Source organism: Cariama cristata, unplaced genomic scaffold (genome assembly GCF_000690535.1).
Source record: "Cariama cristata isolate BGI_N322 unplaced genomic scaffold, ASM69053v1 scaffold3257, whole genome shotgun sequence".
Lineage (NCBI taxonomy): Eukaryota > Metazoa > Chordata > Aves > Cariamiformes > Cariamidae > Cariama > Cariama cristata.
Genome location: NW_009625906.1, coordinates 45,227 through 66,000, shown reverse-complemented (window position 1 = coordinate 66,000; position 20,774 = coordinate 45,227). Strand labels below are relative to the sequence as shown.

General features: G+C 39.5%; 1 protein-coding gene across 1 annotated transcript in view; it reads left to right on the top strand.

Moving 5' to 3' along the window:
* Positions 1-20,774, top strand: part of LOC104164449 (cyclin-dependent kinase 19-like) — a gene marked incomplete at its 3' end in the record, with an annotated part of 102,995 nt that overhangs the window by 38,187 nt on the left and 44,034 nt on the right. The window contains exon 5 of the mRNA XM_009703776.1: positions 9,525-9,665. Coding sequence (XP_009702078.1) covers positions 9,525-9,665 — 141 coding nt within the window. The remainder of the gene's footprint in view (positions 1-9,524; positions 9,666-20,774) is intronic.

Sequence of the window (20,774 nt, the reverse complement as noted above, 5' to 3'; positions counted from 1 at the left end):
TGCTGAGAGTTTGTGTATTTATCACAGTTGGTGATAGTGATGAATAGGAATGCAGCAGCTAAAAGCCTGTATGGACAGAATTTATTTGTGCATCAAATGGGTTTACTCATTTTATAGAACAACCACCACAAACATATTTTACTGCTGCATTGAATGGCCTGTTTAAAACACCTTTTTTTAACCCTTTCCATTTGAATTTATTTTGGGCGTGTGGTTTTTTTACACTACGTGGTGATTTTTCACATGATTTAACAGCTTTAAATAAAGAATCACTGCAGTCTAATGTTCTCACCACTGCTCACGTCTGCCTGGGTATTGGTCATAATCTCAGTGAAGTTAATTCTTTTCTATTATTTGAGACTGAAATGTTTGTTACGGTAGTTATTTGATGTGAACTGGTCTCCCACTTCCTAACTTTTTTTTTTCTATGGGACATGCTACACAAATCATTTCTCCTTTCCTGTATAATTACCCATGTTTCCTTGCTTCTTAAGCCTTTGCCAGGAATTCTTTTTCCTCCCTTGCATAAATTTAGCCATGTTCAAGGCACTCTTGGTTCTGGCTTAACCTTGGTCCTCATTTCTTTTACTGTCAGCACTTCCCAAGCATCACTCTTAATTCCCCTTTTGTCTCTTTTGCTCACTCCCAACTTTGTGTCTTTTTCCACGCTGCCTCCTACACATGGAACAGCCTCCCAATTAACGTACGTAAAGATCCTTCACTATCCTCCTTCAAAAACTCCTGAAAATCCACTTACTTTGTAACGCATTTCAGTAATAACAACCACTCGTCATTCTGTCTGTGTTGTGTTGTGTTTTGCATTTCCTGTGCTTTACAGTTTGTGCCCTTTCAGCTCTTTGGGGTAGAAATTGTAGTAGGGGATTGGCACATTCTGTTGTTGCTTAGCACCGTGTGCTCCCCCAGCGCTACATAAAACCAAAATAAGTCTATTCATTGTGGGCATCAGTTTAGAAGGATTTAAGTTTTGGAATTGAAGATGTGCTGTCACTAGAGAGATGTAGATTCTCAGAGACCAGAGCTTTCACATGTAGGTAGCTTAGAGTTACTTACCGAAATTTGTCTGTACGTATGGGAATCGTCCTTCTGTTCAAAGCTGCCCAGCTTTAGTAACTCCTTTTGGCTTCAATGAGAAGAGTAAATGCTCATCACTTACAATCACCAGATTAATTAAAATCATTACATTTTTTCAGTTTCAGTACTGGAAACATTTGGCAAGAGATGAATAAGCTATATTAGATGCTATCTTATTCTGTTCGCTTTGTAATACTGAAATAAAATTGTCCCGTTCTAATAAGAAGTGAAGGTGCCAATTAAGCTTATTAAAAAGTTCTTTTATGGTGAGCAAGAACTTTTTTTTTCCACTTTGCATTTAATTCCCAAGGAGTAGACTGCTCAAAACTGATATCTGAGTATAGATAGCAGCATACTTTATAATTTGCTACAACTTCTGTTGATACCATGACCAAGGGATGAAGAAAGCTACGCTAATTTGAACTACTTTTGACAGGTATTGGTGAAGACTTGTGTTGTCCTTGCCTACAAATGTATTCACTGTTTAAACCTATAAAAGATTTTTCCTTCATCACCTCTCAAGTTACATTATACAAAACAATGCGAAGCCATTCATGAGATTACAATAAAGAATATCTAAGAATATAGGAGTTCTTTTGACCAGTTTATAACTCGTTTGCTTTAATTACCAAAACTCTTAGTGTAATCCACAGATGTTTTCCTTAGGATTTTTCTTGGCTGTTAGTCTCTGTCCACTGGTGAAGTCCTTAGGCTGTTGGATGTGCCACATACGTTCATTTATAGTGTATTGTCTACACTGTTATCACTGCTTACATATGCTCATGCTATGAAGTAAATGCGAGATTCCTTAGCTTGTACCTCAGTGTAAAAGGAGCATCTGACGCGGGGTTAAAAATGGTGTGTCCGCAGATGCCATTGAGTATCTCGTACGTTACAGACCACATCCTTTCTTAATTCCTGGTAACTTGCTTCAGTCTCACACCTTTATATTCCAGGTGTCTGAAACTTGCAGCTTCAGATGTTCGTAGCCACAGAACCAACCATCTCCTGCTGCTTCTGTTGTGAGGGAGGGAGGTTCCTTTTTCAATATCTACTCGTAAAGGCCTTGGGTACTTTTAATCCAGATTGTATCCAGGTTTTCTGCCTTGATTAATTTATGTTGGAATAAAAAAATGTAATTCAGTTAACACATAGCTGAGTTAATCTTAATTCCAGGAGTGGAATGGCTACTATTTTTAAGTTACCTTTTCCAGAACACAGTTAGAAGTGTATAGTCTTACAAAACTACACATGGAGATCATCTTTCCAAGAAAAAGTGTAATTCCTTCAATTGATATGTGTATTTTCCTGCTATGTTAATTTTTGACATTAAAAAAAAAGGTTGTTTTAAATGCATGAGGTTTTGCTGGTTTATCACTAAGGAATAACTTATTTTTCTATTCAACTTTCATGTATGTTCTATACTTTTACGGCATCAGATTTTTAGTATTGGAAATATTTTCTAAAGTCCACATTTCTGGTTTTAGTGCTGCAGATAAGCACACATTCAATGTCTTCAATTCCATAGTCTCTATGTTTTTAAATAGGATTTTTGATTTTAAGCAACATTTTTGTAACTTTTTCTTTTGTATCCTGAGTTGATAGGGTGTCTGCTTTTCTAGCTATGGTACAGAGTTAATTCTCAGGCTCATATAAAATGTGCGTGTAACTTGAAAGCTTTAAGATCCCCTTTTCTGGAAATCTGTGTTGTAACTTAAATCAAAAGCTTCTGAAATTTGTTTTTAATCACATTCTGAAAAACAGTGACAGTTTTGTTACAGTAAAATGTGTTGAATGTGTTTTATAGCTATAAAAACCGTTGTTAGTTCTTAATAAGTGATTAAATAACTTATTAACTATGATTTGATAATATTGAATGTGATGGTACATTCACTATTGAAGACCAGTTAAACCATGATCTCAGTCATTTTTAGGTTTTGTTGAATGTTTCTCTCTTATTATTAGATTCCAGTAATCTCTAACAACTAACTACTTAGCAGCAAATACCACTGACAAACGTGCAATAAAATTCATCTTGAACTTGTTGTTGATAATAATAAAAATATATGGACAGACTGGCTTTGTATTGTATGAAATACTTATTACGTATACATTCTGCTTTTTAGAAATGTAGGCTAGAGATTATAAGCATAGTTGTGTGTACCTAAAGTAATCATCAAATAGTGGAAAGGAGAAAATATTCTTCCTACATGTGAATTTCATAATACTAGCTGACTCTCTCAATATACAAATAAATATACTTAATTTCAGCTAACAACATTTTGAATAACGTTCTTATATGCTAAATGAAACTATGAGGGTGTAGCATACTGATTTGTACGATAAACCTGCATGTCTTTAATCACATAATGTTTTCTAATAGATCTGAGTTCTAAAGCATTCCTCAAATATGGTGTAATCAGTTACAATGCTTTCTTGCACTAGACTTCAGTTTAGCTCTTAATCATGAGGATGATTCAGATGCTAGTTGATCACAAATACTTTTATATACACAACAATATTTTTCTCAGTGTAGCAGTTTTAATTTTTCTCTTTTAATTTTCTACAGTCATGTGTCTGGTTTTGTTTTAATTCAGTCCTGCCCCACAAGGTGATTCTTTGTGAAGTCTTCTGTCATGTGCATATTTGCCAATATAGGGTTCCGCTAGCTGGCGGAAGGATGGAAGATTTGTTGGGGCAAAGGGAGTGGGCTGGCATAAGTCTTGATTGCTTTAAAGTTACAGTTTTTATCATCAGCCATTGTTAGGGAAAGTCTTTATGGCATGATTTCTCCCTTCCAAATATAACGGATGGAGTCTTTTTGACACCTGAAGTGATGGCTGGATTTCTTGCAGACAGCAGCGCCATTCCTTGTTGATAGCTGTCTCTTCTCAGAATGTGTTTGTCACTCACAAAACTTGCTTTTTCTGCCAAAGTTGTAGAGATTTGAGGGTAGTTTATGTGGGTTCATTTTCTGTACCATGAAGCATGAGAACTGGAGGAGCCACAGGTAGGAACAGACCCTCAAAGACAGAGGCAAGGGTGCAAAAGCATGAAGTGTGTGAAGAATTAATGTGACCGGTGGCATGTTTCAGGTAGGTACTGAAAGGGTAGCAGAATTCTGATGGTTTTTATTATCATCATTTAGAGTTATTTTGGCATATTTAGGTCTGCAAGATGTAGAAGCCCTAGAAAGACCCCAGCAAAACCTAGGAAAATTATACTGGATCTGTTTGTCTGCTCTGTGCTTCAAAGCTTAGTTATTTAAAGCATGTTGGCATTAGCGAAAGTTAGCGTTTTAAAGCTCCTTTCAGTTTTGCTTAAAACGTTGACCTCTTGTCACTTGGAAATGGATTTTTCATTAGGCAGTTTGGTTAATGACATTCTAAAGAAGATAGTTGATGACAGCCATGTACTGGCATCTGTTTCGAGGGAGCACGTTGAGGCACATGTTTTCCCCCTCCTCTTTTGAAGGACTGTTATGTGTTGATCGCTGTAATGCTTCCAAAATTGGAACCGTAGGTGATCGCTGTAGAAATACTTTTGCCGACTTCTGTTTTGATTTCATTTTACTTGTGATATACTCTTGACAAAATTTTTTTAGTGTCTAAAACTTTGATGTCCGATAGGAGTCCTAAGTGTAGGCATATGAAGCTATGGTTTATTTTTGGAACAGCAAACAAATGTTACTCAGGTTAGTTGGGTCTATCTTTGCTGCTTCTTTTTGAAAATTGTGCAAACAATGCACCGTTCGTTTTTATACCACCTTTAGATTTTGATTTATTCTTCGGTAACCTTATAAGTGCTTTACATTTAGCACTCAACAATATTATATACCTTTGGGTATTGATAGCTGAAGAGAGAAGATGGAAATCATTTTATGTTTAAGATGAGACTTGAAGCCGTGTAATCTGAATCTTCCTCTTGACCTTGGCACAGATTTAATGTGTATCCAAGTTTCTGTCTCTTTAACATTAAAATGTGATTTTACTTTTTACTGGTACATTGATGTAATTCTGTTTTATTCTCAAAGGTTTGATTAGAGATTGGATAGAATGAAGGGGTTTTGCTAAAGTGTGGGAGCAAACAGACAATTTACTTCAGCTAGGAGAGGCATCTGTGCTGACGTGATTGCATTTCAGTTTGATGGAGGTGCATGTAATTTTGAAACAAGGGGTGCCTTAAGCAGTAGAACTCAAGTAGTCGGGTTTTCTAGGGGATTGTGTCTTAAGGTCTGTGGATCATCTCGCGTCTGTTGAGGTGGGAGCTCACACTGTAACTTCATGTAGTCAGACATGCATAAAATCTCTTCTTTAGCTGGCTTCTTACTTCCATGAAAACTTTGCAGGTCTGACTTGTTTGTTTTAACGTCTGTTATACTGAACAGCAATTCTTGAAATTGGGAATGGGGTGACACAAAGACAGAGTATGTTTGCATCGACTGGACTTCCTTGGAAGCAGGGTAAAATCAGGATCTTTTTGAATGCTCATTTAGCTGCTGGGTAAATACTAGGGGTTTTCATGAAACAAACTAAATGCATTTGCTCTATGTTGTCATGTGTTATGTGTGCTTTGTTTATGGTGGAGGATTTAGAAAATGTACATTGTTCTTAATCAGCCGATTTTCAAGCTGATTTCAACATACTAGGTAACATAGAAGGCAGACAAGCTACTAGAAATGCGGGTTACAGTTCCCATAATTCCTGTAAATCATTCCATACCTTTATTAGGTCTAAGATTATGGCTGGTATATGCTGTACTTGAGGCTGCACTTTGCGACTAGTTAAGTGAAGCTAGTAGAGAATGCCTCATCCACTTGCTTAGTGCACTTATGTATAAAGAACATCCTAGTTTGTGCTGCTACCTACATCCATTTCTACAGCTGAGGTCGTGGATTTAAACTATTAAATATTAAGTGTTTTGACACGGAAAGAGCACATCTCCCTGCTATCGCTGAAGTCAGCAGAATTGCTCAAGTTAAAATATTCCTTTAGCGTAGTTGTACTGGTACGGCATCCGTTGCTTTGGAGCTTACTGTACACCTCATCTGCCTGATCTCCAAAACTTTTGTCAAATTGTTACGACCATTCATTTATTTCTGTTTTGATGCTCTTATTTTATTTGTTTGTTTGTTTATTATTTGGGAACACATTCCCACAGCAGTGGTAGTGCCATATAGAGATATTTCTGAAAATATACAGAAGTAAGAAAAAGCTTGGGCTTGCTGCCTCCAGTAGAAGAGATGATGTTCACCAATGGTACCCATTTGCCTTTCTGCTTCTTAGATGGACACTGCCATTAGAATTGCTGTTTAGTGTTGGTTATGTGTGTTGGTCTGTCATCGTATGGCTACTTGCGTACAAGAAATTGGATGAACTACTTTTTGTAAAAACTCTTGAGAGTTGGACTTGGTCACAGGCACTGTGGGTTCATTCAGTGGCATGGGGCAAATTCAGCTTTTCAGTTCCCTGTACTATTTGACCCTGCACTATGTTTTTAGTTTAATTTTTGTTCAGTTCTCTAATCTAAACTGTAATGGGGTGAAGTTTGTGATTTGATGAATATAAACTTCTGTAGAGTAGGTTGGCAACAATAATTTTTATTTGTTTCTGTGGGAAACTGAATTTTATCTAATGGTGGTGGCACTGCTTGCTTAAAGCAATACTATCAGTTTTAATTCACTTCTGCAGTACAATAACCCTTTCAAGAAAGGAGCTTGCTTTCTTAGCCTTTCTGACTGGCACAGGCAAGCACCAGAGCAAGACGATTTAGAATGTGCCCAAGTGGTGTTTCGGAGGCAGGTAAGAGCAAGCTCTGCCGTCTTCTGGAGCGTGCGCCAGCTTTGGTGAGTGTGGTGGTGAGCCTCAGCTGGCAAGTCTGGCCGGGTAACTGAGCTTAGCCTTGCGCTGGTGTAGTTACGCTAGCTGTGGTTTAGAGGTAACTTGCATACCTAAAGCTCAGCTGAAGGGCAGATTATCGGCCTGAAAAGTTAACCTAGGCGTTCCTGTGGAATGAGTGGAAGAAAGAGGGATGCTGCTGCTTTGAATCGCCACAGGAAAAAACCTTTCCCTCCTCTACTATTGTGTGAGCTTTGCTTTACAATCTAGTGGATGGCCCTGGCGTGCTAGTAGCTTCCTGATTGATAGCACCTTCTTCCTGAACAGGTTCTCGTGTTGCTTTAAACATCTGCTCAGCCCTTAGTTTCTCATGGGACAGAGCCTTTGGCAGGGTTCCCATCCCTTGGAAGGAGCTGGGAGCCCCGCGGGAGGGCCGGGGCAGGAGTTGGTGGGCACCAGCCTGGTGCTGCCTCTCCTCCCTCCATGGCACCCGAGGGGCTGGGGCAGGGCCGTGGGGAGAGCCCTCCTCGGCCCCACTGTGGTTACAGCTGCTTGTGGCCCGTTCTGCCCCATGAGACACTTTTTCAGTTTCATCTTCTATAGACCTTTATTATAAGGAATAATGTTTTGTGTGCATACTAGTTAGTTTTTAAACGGGCATAGAAATCCCTCTTAGTGATTACACGCACCTTGAGAAAGGGCTGGGCTGGGTTTATGGGTCTCTGTGTCGTGACCTTTCCCTGTTGGTGCTCCTGTGTTTTTTCATACTGTGTATTAATAAAGATACTCATTTGGGAGTTTATGGTATCGTTACTGCTTTATAAATCGTATTGTAATAACACATGAAGGTCGTTACCAGCGAGCATTGTGTGATTCTGGAAGGTAGGGACCCCCAGCTGAAGTTTTGACACGGGATCTTGTGACATAACAAGAAAAAGCTTTTCTAAGGAAACGAGCCCATAAGGCTTTCCATTATAGTGCTCAGAGTGATTGCACAATTAAAGAATCAGGCACTAAGAGCTTGTTTTGCTTACTGATCCTAGTGTGTATATTAAAAACTGATAATCCTGTAGATTTCTTTTATACTGATTTTTAATGTACAGCCGTCACTGCTGTATGTGTAGTAGTGGAAGGCTCGGTGGGAACGTTGCTGTTGATAGGGAGCGAGCAGGCTGTTCTTCTGACTTATTTGGTGATTTTTACTTTTTTTTAATTTCTCTTTAAACAATACTGTCTACACCTTTGCTAAGCACAAATTGACAGTGGCTAAAGTGCTGGTGACAGCCAGAGGTAGCATTTACCATGAGGAAACGTTAACCCGTTCCCATCTCCATTGGGAACAGTAGTGACAAACTTGGCGGGAGGGGGTGGGGGGGGGAGCAGAGCTCTAATGAAAGCACAGCCATTGAGTGGGGAGGGGGGTGATCTTGAACTAGACAAATCCCATTTAAAGAATTGGGTAATTAGTAGTCTTGTCACTCTACAGATTAGCATTTTGAATTGCTTTCAGTAAAAATGCAAACTGCCTTTATTATTTCTGTCTTTCAAAAAGCACATAATTGAAAACTATTTTGCTATTTGAGATGCTTCTTTGAATTGCTTTCAAAAAGGAGAAATTTTTTTTGATCCAAATGAATGGATTTAGTTGCTTGCTGAATGGCAATATATTAAGATTGGGTTTGCGCCTTGCGTAGCCCCACCTTGTCTGAGGATTGAAAAGGTAGAATGGCCTCACCCCACTTTATTTCTTGTACAGGGTAGCAAAACCAAACCTAACCCATCATCTCCGCACTGATCTTACAATAAATATTAATTAGTTTATGAATATTTCATGATCTCTCAGCAATCTTTTCATGATCTTTTTTTTATTCCCTCAACTGACTAATGGTAGGGTCCCTTTCTGCATTCGGTGTTTTCAAGCGGTATTTGTCCTCTAGTAGGCTGACTGACTTCTGTAAGCCAAGAACCACTAGCTTGTCATCATCATGAAGTACGCAGCCAAAACTTGGAACGGAGAATATAACCATTTCTAGATGTTTGAACATGATCTCACCCTAATGTTATGGTGTGGGGGTTTTGGCGTCATCTGTCCCACCCCCCCTTGAAAATATTTATTAAAATATTTATTTAATCTCTCTCTGCTGGGATTCTGATTTAGGGGGGAACACTAAAGTAGTTGCAAACACTCTGACCTAGGTGTTTTTGGAGAGGAGGAGGGAGGGTGTGAAAGCATAGAGTGTGGTCCTCTTTCTGGTAGATACTGCTGGTTTGGAAGCTTCTGCTCTGGCAGCTGAGGGTAAGAGGATCCCAGATGGGGAGGAGGGAGGAAGGAGAATGTCCAAGACCCTTTACTGGAGGTAAGTGGCCAGTCTTTAGCTATTAACAAAAGCTTGACAGCTGTTTTTTGAAGCAACTCAGAGAATAAAAGCAATTCAAGAAAATTGTGAGCACATCACTATTACTTTTAATTGCAAAGCTCAACAAACTTTGTATTTCATTCCATTATTTAGTGTTAATAGTTTAAAAAAGCCAACACAACAAAAACCCTTTCTACTTATCTAACATGCTTCATGTTTCTACTTGTTTTATTTCTAGCATATTATCAAGTTTCACCGTGCCTCAAAAGCAAATAAAAAGCCCATGCAGTTGCCAAGATCTATGGTTAAATCCCTGCTCTACCAGATCCTCGATGGAATCCATTACCTCCATGCAAACTGGGTGCTTCACAGAGATCTGGTAAGTGTTGCATGTATTACCTGGTTAAGAAATTTTCATGTGCATGTTGTTGGGTAGGAGAAGAAAAGTCCCTGTTAGTAATCTTGCGTATCGATCCGTACAGCTCTTCCTGTTATTGTTGCAGGAGACCAGCGGAGACTTTAAACATGAAAACAAACTACGTTTTCACATGGTTTTTATCTGAGTCATCTGAGCTCAGACAATGATGCCAGATCCGGTAAACGGATTGCAGATATCAATATCCGAAAACAGTACATGAGCCAGCTGATATACGTTGGTTGAACACTCTTACAAATTTGTGCATGACTTTGAAAAAGCTTTTAAGTAGGAAAGTGATTGATAACCTTGCACATTGTCTGGCTTACATGCAAGTTGCCATAAAAGCTAGTGAAAGAGTAGCTTTTTCATGGAGTATTTCTTTTCCATGTGGTATTTTTTCTGACCGTGGGAAGAGAACTATGAAAGAGTTGTCATCTTGAAATTTCTCATGACCTGAAGTGGCTCTTTAAGTTGACTGCAGATTACAAGGGCAGCCAGTTGCCTTGTCTTAGTTCCCGTTTTCCCCTCAAAGTTTTCCACTGCTCCTCATACTTAAGTGAAGTGCTACCAAGGGTTGCAAAAAGAAGAATGCTGATATGGGTATAGTGCTTGCTGCCACTTGCATTGTAACTGGAATGTTTGCATGAGGCAAACAACGTGATGGATAATATGCCAAATCTGTTCTAACAGTTATGCTACTGTAACATCAGTAGTAGGTATGGTAGGAAATGTAGTGTAATATGTGTATAAAACCACTGCTTCTATTTGGTTATTTTTCATAGTTGCCCCAGTACATCAAAATAGGGTTGCATGTCCAGAAACTTAACGATCACTAATTAAGTTTTGAGAGACATAGATTATTCTTGAGTATTTAATAGTAAATAGGGAGCTGGATTAATTTTTGGATGTAGAGCAAATCTTTTCTTAAAAGATATGAATAAACTAAGGCAGGCCTGGAGTAGAAGTCACAGACATCTTCTGAAATAAAATTTATTTAATTTTTGTCATAATATCTAATAACAGTGGTCAGAAACGGCGTTTCAGGTTTCAGTATGGATCTTTTTGTTACCTTACTCCTTGGTATTTATTGTCAGTTTTGCTGTTAAAGTCCAGATGATAGTATATTTGTGTGGTGTGTTTTTGTTTTTTGTGTGTTGATTTTTTTTTTTCCACCTTTGGAATAGTAGCCATGAGCAAAAGCAGGAAGCAAGTACAACGCTGATTTTCATGATACAATTACAACTTTCCGAAGGAGACAGCTGTTGCTTTGGCAGAGTGCTGAGATGTAATTAGATACAGCTTGAGAAGGAACACCTGAAAAGTCTATATTCAGCTATGTTTAAGGGAAGTATGTGTGTTCATGGAACTATTAAATATATGTACAGTCAAAAGCCATACATGAACTTGATACCGTGATAGGAAATACAAGATGGTATTTAAGATAATAATAACAAATACCCTAGATAATTTTCTTGCTGGTGTTGCTATTTCCAGCCTGCAGCAGCAGGTGTTCTGCGTGAGTAGCGCTGCTGCTTTACAGGTCTTGCCTGTTGCTGATGAGTTACCGCAAAGCTGGTGCCTAAGGTCTCTGTCTTTTCTCTTGGAGCTTGTGGAAGTGATGGTTGCTGTTACAAAACAGATGACTATTTTTCATGGTTCTGGAATGATAGTGCTTAACTGATGTTGGCATAATTGAGAAGGGAGAAGAACAGAAATCCGTGAAGTCTTAATGTGTTCTTGGTATGCAAATAAATTTAAGCTAATGGATTCTGGGATACCTCAGTGAGAGAAAGGAAACCATTAAAAAAATTGCTTTGGTACACTCGTGTTTTAAAGGTGTATTCAGAATCTTTGGCCTTTTAAAAAATTATTGTGGATTTTTGAAGAATTCAGATATTTCAAATAGTTATTTTGTATCTTGAATTCAGTAAGAAAAAAGACGATGCTATTCTGGGTGTATCCTGTCTGCTCGTGAAATTAGGAGTTAATGTAATCATTTAGTAACCAATTTAAATTCTCAGTTAGCCAAAAATTTTATATACCTCTAATTTTTATTCCTATACTCGTACCTGTGATTTTTGCTTCTAAGAATGGTACCTCAGGCATGATTTCACTGGGATCAGTTTCTTGCATAATATGTAAATACCAGCTTTTCAGTGTCCTCTGAAGATGGGGAACAGTTTGATGTTTTTCTTGTAGCTGTTTTCTTTTACATCTGCTGAATGAATACTTTTCTATTTTATGTAAACCAAATTTTACATGAAGACACCTTGTACTTTCCTGTTTTAATAGAACTCTGTTCTTACTATTTTTAGCACGCATTTGGATGTAGACCAAAGATGGTGACATCCATAAAAGTCATGTTATGCTTATTTCATTGCTTTTTTTAAAAATTAGATTCTCCAAGAATATTTATCATAATATTAGTCAAATTCTCCTGAGCCATGGAAATGACCTTTAGAATTTATTTAACAAATGTTGCAACAAAAAAACCAGAAACATGGGAGGTTAGGTATTTGCTAGAGTACTTGCTTGGAGGTATGTGAAGAACATAGTTTAAATATTAATTTGATACTGTTTTAAAACAATGAGTTTTTAAAGAAGCTGGTTACTCAAATGTGCTTTTTTGAAAAAAAACAAAAACAAAAACAAAAAACAAACACCCTGGTTCTCAATGGATCCATATTTTTAGATACCTTTAGAATTGTTACTCTTAAGTTACTTTTAAGATCAGCAATGGCCAGCAAAAGTGTGACAGAGGAATGGAACTGGTGAACAACGTGGACTTGCAGACTTGCAGTATGTGCCCCGTCCTTGGGCTGAGCTCATGGCTAGTTTCTACTCCAAGGAGACAGGCTCCTTCCCCTCTTCGCTGCCACTAGGCATTGCCACCCATTTTAATGGCCTGGCAGGTGCCGCTCACCTGGCTTACAGGGAGCTCATTCAGGGAGTTAAACCCACAGAAAGTATTCGCTTTTCTCTGGCGGAGCTCGTTTTCTGCAGGATTAGCTCCCTGAGGGGTTGCCTTGGGAGCTTACTAATGTGCAGGACCTGGTGCAGAAGCAGCATGAGGCTGGAGGTGGTGGCAGAAGGCTCAACAGGTTGTTCTAGCATCATCTGCCATTAGATCAGATTAGTGTATTATTAAAATGCACCTTTTTAATTTTTAGATGAAAATGCAAGTGTTTTTAAACAATTAAATTAAATTGTGGTTCTAAATCAGTATGACTTTTATGTTTACCTTGAATTTCTTCTGATGCAAGACTTATGTCAGCTTAAACTCTCCCAACACAAGTCCAGATTTAGGAAGGTGCCCAAACTGAGGCAAATCATAACACCAAATACACTCATGCTCATACTTCTAGAAATATGAAAATAATTTAGTGTAGCGTGTCTTTCAATTTCGTGTAATATTGGGGTTATTTTGTTTCTAGCTTTTTTATCCTGAAGGTAGCTGAAAGGTGCTAAGTGACTTTTTAGGTACAGTTTTTTGGCTAAGCTGTTAATTTCTGTCAGTTTAAGTTACTGCTCAATATTTTTTACAGCAAGATTCAAACTAGTACAGAATATGGGACAGGAGCGTTAGAGTTTTGTTTTCTTTGAATAGCATTGTGTCAGTTTATACAGCTTGGAGTTGACGTAAGTCTATAAAAATCCATACATTTGTTCTTCTATCAAGCCATTTGGAGTGGGATTTTGTTGTTGAATTGCATGTTGTTGGGCAACAATAATTTTGGCTTTTCAACATAGCAGCATTCCTGAAAGACACATGTGAGAGGAGGAAGACTTTGCTGGCTCTGCTAGCTGCTGGGGCATTTCATTATGAGCAGGAGGTTAATATAGATAGAGACTAGAGAAAGAACCTGTTGGTACTGAGCTTTTGTTTTTTAAAGTGCTCTGTACACTCTGTGGGTTATCCACTTGCAGGAGATCTAAAATTGTGCTCCGCACCCTGAGTTAATAGCAAGTTAGAAGATGCAGCATGTGGAGTACAGTGTTTCAGGGTACTATGATATCTTTGACCCCTCCTCCCCCAAATGTGAATTATTTAGATTCTACAGGAGTGTTCAGCAAAGGCCTTACTTTGCAGAGACTGAAAATGGAGATCTTCTGTACGCTGTTCACAGTGCACGTTCATGTTAGCGACAGAAAGGATTCTGGCACTTTTTCTTACGCTAATAACCCTTCTGTAGTTGATGTTAGTTGCTTGAGGACAAAAGCAGGCAGAGACCGTTTCCTTTAGAACTTGATAAAAGCAATTTCTATTTGTAATAGGATGTATTTTCCTGGAGGGAGGTATTATCTGTGAGAACTTTTAAGTGCACAGAAACCATATTGAGGAATTCATTTAAGATTCCACTTGCGTCCTTGAGCATTTCTTTAGAATACTGCTTAATATTATTAAAACTACTGGTTGAAAAAGGAATATTGGAAATCAAACTCACCAGACAAATGCAGATTTCCACCCCCTTCCCCCTAGGATTGTGTTAAACGGTTTCTTTCAGCATTCTGAAATCAGAAACTTGCTCATTGCAATAGTCGTATAAACTAACTTTGTCTAAAAAAAAAAAGCCAAGTTCTCAGAGTGTTTTTATTATAATTTTAAATACTTGTTCACTAAACTTATCCATTTATCTTGCTGCTCTACAGCTGTAGAATATTTAAATGGACTGTATTTGTCGTTTTACAGATTAAAGAGATTAGCTTACAGCAAAAGTCTTTTAGATGGAACAACACTGATATAGGTGAAAATACGCAATGTTTGACACGCTTTTAAACTCACAGTTTTGATTTACACACAGAGCAGAGTTAACATGTTCTGATGGAACAAAAGGTGTCCATGAGTCTTAAATTGCAGAGATTCTAGAAAAATTCCTGTTCACTCTAATAATTGATTTGTATTAGTCTCTTTAGAAAGAGATGTAGGAGTCTAAAGTGTGAGTGAGACAGAGGGTAGATTCGAGGTGAGGTGGTTCCCTGGGCAGGTTCGGATGTACAAGTTGCTGTTGATGCAGGAGGAGGCCACGCTGCCTCTTCTCCTCTCTGCTCCACTGTGCTGCTCCACCAAGCTGGGGACTGGCAAACTCACACGAGTTGAAATGAGACTGATGAAGAAGAGGTTGATCTGTACGCAGGTTCACTCCCTGATCTGGTTCAGGACGCAATTACACAAATGCTTATGTAAAGTGGATATATGGGCAAGATGGATGTATGTGTGGGAGCCCAGTGGACAAGGATGGGATGTAAGGGAAGGACAAACTCCCATTGTCAGTGACATTGTCCTCTTCTGCTGACAGTGTTAAGTATATGATCTGGAACCCTCCTCCTCCTCAAACATTTTGGTACCTGTAAGTTTGTGGGTGCCTAGCTTTCAGTCAGTAAGAATAAAATGAGCACCTGAAATTTCTCAACATAAGAAATCTAAGATCTGGTGGTTTGAGTTCTTTGGTTTTTTTTTGAAGAATCTAGTTACAGTTGTCTGAAATAATATTTTTTTGCCAATGGGAGAAATCAGAGTGAGCCTGTTTCTCAGGTCCTCCAGTTTACAGTCTACAATGTACCTTCTTTGGCATTTAAAGCAAATGTGAACAGTGGTTGCAAGGAAAGGGTACTTCTATTTCTGCTGTGGAAGAGAATGGGTGGTAATGTGGCACACTTCTGCAACCAAGTGACTAAATCCTGAAGCAAATTCTGGATGTAGAGTCCTCACATACTATAGGACAGCTCTTATGGAGGTGTTCAGTGAGAAAAGTGGTTGTAGTGAAAACTTAAGGATTGTTTTTGTCACTTAGAAAGTCAGCAAGCGTTTTAGAGTTTTGAAGCGATAGGTACAACAGAGTGGAGGTAGTAATTGAGTTTGTGGTTTACATTACTAAGAGATACTGGATAGAAGATGGGTAAGAAAAACAAGTAAAAGGAATCTTAGTGGGAAACTGAAGGAAAGATGGAATTTTTTTTTCCCCCAGAAGACACAGCTAAGAGAGCGAGAAGAGCCAACAAGTGTCTTTCTACAGTTCTTTCAGCCATCTCTGTGTACATGCCCTGCAACACTGTGCATCCTTTTTCTCAGGATTTTCGTGATGTCTCACCTCATGAGTCCAGTCAGGCCCAAGTCTGACTTGAGCTGGCCTTGCCTTGACGCTTCAGCTGCTGAGTGGGCTAAGCTGGTGATGCTCCCATGCCTGTGTGTGGTTTTCTCAGTGTAACCATTTCTCTTCAAATCAGCCTCCTCACTCTGAGGTCGCTAAGGGCAGGGAGGGAGGAGGAATCCAACTGTGACGAAGACTTTGCCACTGGTTTCCTGTCTCCAGCTTTTTAATTACTGTCCCAAGTCTCTTAAAGCAGAAGAAGATCGCATATGTGTCCTGTAGTTTGCTTTGCTGTGTCATCTGTACTAGCAGAAGCTATTTTCATTGCATGCTGAAGCTAATCAGTTTGTGTTTCTTTCTGGAGCAGATTATGGAATGTCCATGCATTTCTGCCACCTGCAGAATTTATGGAGTGCTAATCTGAGCATTTTTGGTAGAAGGACATAGCAGACTGCTGAGGTTTGATATGACTCTGCATGTCTGTTTATATAGCGAACGTATATGGACAGCCTTTGGGATGATCAGACATGTGAGCTTCCAGATTCAGGCTTCTTAACGTGTCCCCTGAATATCCAGCCACTGCAGTAACAGTAAACCCAGTATCTTTCCAAAGGCAGATCTTTAGCGGAGCCGGGAGGTGCCCGTGTGGTGACCGGTGCCGGCTCCAGCTGGCCATGATCGTGCTCAGGGCGAGCTGCCTTCTCCGGTGCTCCAGCTCCGCATCTCTCGGAGCGGTGTGCAGTGGATGGTGCCGTCGCTGCTCGCTCTAGGGCTGTCCGGGAGCCGTAGCCATCTGGAGACTGTGGGTGTTCTCCTGTCAGGGGGAAAGCCCAGGCTGAAAGGGCCAGACAGATGACTTTCTGTGGGAATCAGCAGCTTCTGTGTCCCTCAAAGGCACAGCCTGTTCAGAAGTGATTAATCAGTGTTTCATCCTCTAACTCTGATCATTTGTGATTTAAAAAAAAAATCTGTTTATCATTAATTTAGTCAGAAAGAGTATTTTGAATGCTCCATCAGGATGTTTGTATAGAATACCAGCATTTTAGTAAATTTTCAGTAATTCAACTGTATTAAACTCAATAAAGCTCCAACAGGTTTCAGATTTTTAGTTGACTGGTTGATTTTTAGTTTAGGGATTAATTAAAAAAATAGTCATTTTCTCATAGTGATCCTCTTCTAGCCAGTATGTAAATCTGCAGTCTCTTACCACGGACCTATACCTGGACTCTGCTCTGGAACTTTGCTGCCACATTACACAACTTGCTTAACCTGACTTTGCCTCTGTTTCCCAATCTGTTGGCTATTTATGGGTCTAACTTATAGCTTATTGCTTTATGTGCTGTGAAATCTGTGACTGAAAGCGGTATAATGTGCGTGGTTTATGTAGTTAACTATTTTGTTGTTGTTTGATACACTACTTATAACGAGCTGGAAGTATTAGCAAAGACTAAGAATTAAAATAGCTTGCATGTTGTAAGAAGGCACCAGAAAATTTCTTAAAATTTTTAAAGTGAATACTTACTTTTAACTTCTACTTTCATGTCGAAGCCTATAAGAAATGAGAAAAGTCTCTCAATGCTTATTATTACTAGTTTATAGTATTTAACTACTCTCTCCTCTTTCTCCCTGTGCCTTCCCAAGAAGATTTTCCAGGCCCGTAAATATTTAGAAAAGTTACCTAAAAAGCAGCAGAACTGAAGTGTTTTAAATGTCCCACTTGCGTTTCGCTAAGCAAGCGAACCGTGGGTTTGAAAGATAAAATGTAAAATGACAAGTATGGGAAACTCCCCTTTTACCAGCAATTCTAAAAAAGGATTTTTATGTGCTGATATCAAAAGTAAATTTAGACGTAGGTTCATGCATCGCTCTCTTGACAGGCAGCTGCTGTGTAGGAATGCAGAGCTGTTGGGTCCTGCCTTCTGCCAGTAATTTTGCACTGGCTTGAAAAGCTTCTTGGCCCTATTGCACCCATTTGGGCGCGCACATGCCTCCTATAAATAAATAACGAGTGAACCTGTCGGCCAGTTTTTTTTTTAAAACTGCTGTAATTGCAATCTCCACCATTCTGTGTCATTGTGTGTGTGTGCGCACATGAGAAGGATACATGAATGTGTACGGACACGCACTCCTGCCTCATGCTGTTCCCTGGCTGTATATGGGTTTGGGCTTCTTAATCCTTTATTATTCCATCTGCATGATCTTGTTGGGGTGCAGGGGACTTTCCACAGTGCCAAAGAACCTTATGAATGGTCATACTCGGCTTGGAGATTTCCCAAACGAAAGGAAATGCAGGCTAAACTTACCTTTTTCAAGAGATTAGACTCCATGATGACTTTAGGAAGTGATTGGAATTTATTAGCTGAAAGATTAATACATTTTTAGAATCAAAGAATGCTTTGGGTTGGAAGGGACCTTAAAGCCCATCTAGTTCCAACACCCTTGCCATGGGCAGGGACACCTTCCACCAGACCAGGTTGCTCAAAGCCCCATCCAACCTGGCCTTGAACACTCCCAGGGATGGGGCATCCACAGCTTCTCTGGGCAACCTGTGCCAGTGCCTCACCACCCTCACCGGGAAGAATTTCTTCCTAATATCTCATCTAAATCTTCCCTCTTCCAGTTTAAAGCCATTGCCCCTTGTCCTGTCACTCCATGCCCTTGTCAAAAGTCCCTCCCCAGCTTTCTTGTCAGCCCCTTTAGGTACTGGAAGGCTGCTCGAAGGGCTCCCCGGAGCCTTCTCTTCTCCAGGCTGAACAACCCCAACTCTCTCAGCCTGTCCTCACAGCAGAGGTGCTCCAGCCCTCGGATCATCTTCGTGGCCTCCTCTGGACTCGCTCCAACAGGTCCATGTCCTTCTTGTGCTGAGGACCCCAGAGCTGAAGGCAGTACTGCAGGGGGGTCTCACCAGAGCAGAGCAGAGGGGCAGAATCCCCTCCCTCGACCTGCTGGTCACGCTGCTTGGGATGCAGCCCAGGGCACGGTTGGCTTTCTGGGCTGTCATTGCACATTTTTCCTCTTTTATACCTGGTTAGACATACTAACTGCTGAGGAACAACAATATGTGGGTGCTTATACCTGTGTCTACATGGATACATGCTTCTAGATAGATGGATGAACCGGAAATTTTACATACTGAATAGCAAACTGAGTTTTGTCAGCATATATGCTTTGCTTTTTTTTTTCTTTTTCTGTTTAAGTATTAAGCATATATTGAGGGGCACATACTTAAAAATGATGCATTTCTCATTACTCAGAACTTTGCTTTTCTCCTTCAGTTCTAAAAACTAATCTTCACGTGATTTTAGAAAGGTGTATGAAGACGTGCACAAAGTATTACCTCTACTGAGTACACAGAAACAGCAATTTTTCCGAGACTGACTAATGCGTACCTTTTTGTTTGTGGCAAGAGTGTTAAGAAGATGTTCATAGGTTAATTTTTGCTAATAAAAATAATTATAGTTGAAGAAAAAAATGTTTTACCTCGGGTTCTGAAACAAGCTTATGCCCATAAAACCCTGACTGGATGTAAATTCAGATGAGTCAGAAGAAACAAAGGGACTGATTTAATGTTCTTTTGGCTGCGTTTCACTGCTGAAGTCAACGGATGACATATGGCTCCTGTGAGCTTCATATCTCTTTGCCTGAGGTGGAAAAAGGGCTCGAAGGAAGCAGAAGTATTAAAGTAATTCTAGAATTTATTGAGGTTTTTTTCCTGATACAGAAAAAAACGGAAGGAGAATGCCATCTTTTCTAATAGCTCAATTCAGATGCTGTGTGCTGTATGAAGGTTCCTAGTAAGTACACGATGTATTTAGCTTGCTGGTGCAGCTGACCGTTTGGAGTGAGCAAACTGGTGTTTGCGTTCTAAATGGAAAAATGCAAAGTTTCAAAGAAGCTTTTAAAGATTTTCTTTTGTAAAAGACTTACCACTTTTTTCTGTTGGAGAAAGTACCCTTGGAATAACGGGATTGGCTACAGGTGCGTCTATCAGAGTCTTTCTCTTTGGACTCGTTGCCCCTTCTGAATAAGGCTACAAAGGTTGGCACCACATTGTTGACATGTTTGTATTACAGTAATAGAAATGAATGAAGCTTAAAAGAAGTATGTTAAAATCAATCAAGACAACTAATGTAATGACATATAGTAAAGAAAAAATGAAAACACGGCATTTGTTCTTCATGTTGCCTACCATCTTGTGCTCTCTCTTGTGCATTTCTCTTCATTTGCAAGCATTCGGTAGTTATTACTGCCCTAATAAGATGTTGCAGTAACGTTGAAGAGTGTCTTGCATTTAAATTAAGCATCTTTGATCAGCAATCCAGGAAGCTGCAGTGACTAGCAGAGGATGTTCGTTTGTTCCTCAGTTTGGTTATCTGTGAACCTTGTGAAAGAAACTGGCTCCGCTGCAGAAGATGCCTGATCAGCTGGTGTTTCACTGCGGGCTTACCTCGGGGCCTCTTTGTCTTCTCCAGCCTCCATCCTTTCTGCTTTCTGGGTAATGTTTCAGAAAGCATCGGCCTTACTGTAGCTGTAAGACCAAATACCACAGTTAGGTCAATTAAGGAAAAGGAAGGAAATCCTTTATGCAGTCTGTGAAGTGACCAACTATGTGAAGTGATCCTCTCGGAAACCGGGCATTAGGTCTCCAAATTCATCTTTAGGGAGGATAACGGTAGTCTTATACTGTTTTTTTGTGAATTTCATGTAAAAACGGCTTGGAATTAAATTTTCGAGACATTTTAATGACTACAGGAAAAAACCTTCAGCCTGTCTGGACCACTGGTAAAAATATTTATAATATTCTCTCACCTGTTAACAGTGAAGCAGTGAGGATTTCCAGACAAGAAAGGCTGTCATAGTGCAAGTAGTCAGTCTTAAACGTACACAGTTCTCCGTATACCCAGCCTCTGTACTAACAGGATTTCTTTAACCGTTCTTTCTCTACTCTGTTGTCTTCCTGCCCTCTGGAAGCTAAAGCCCA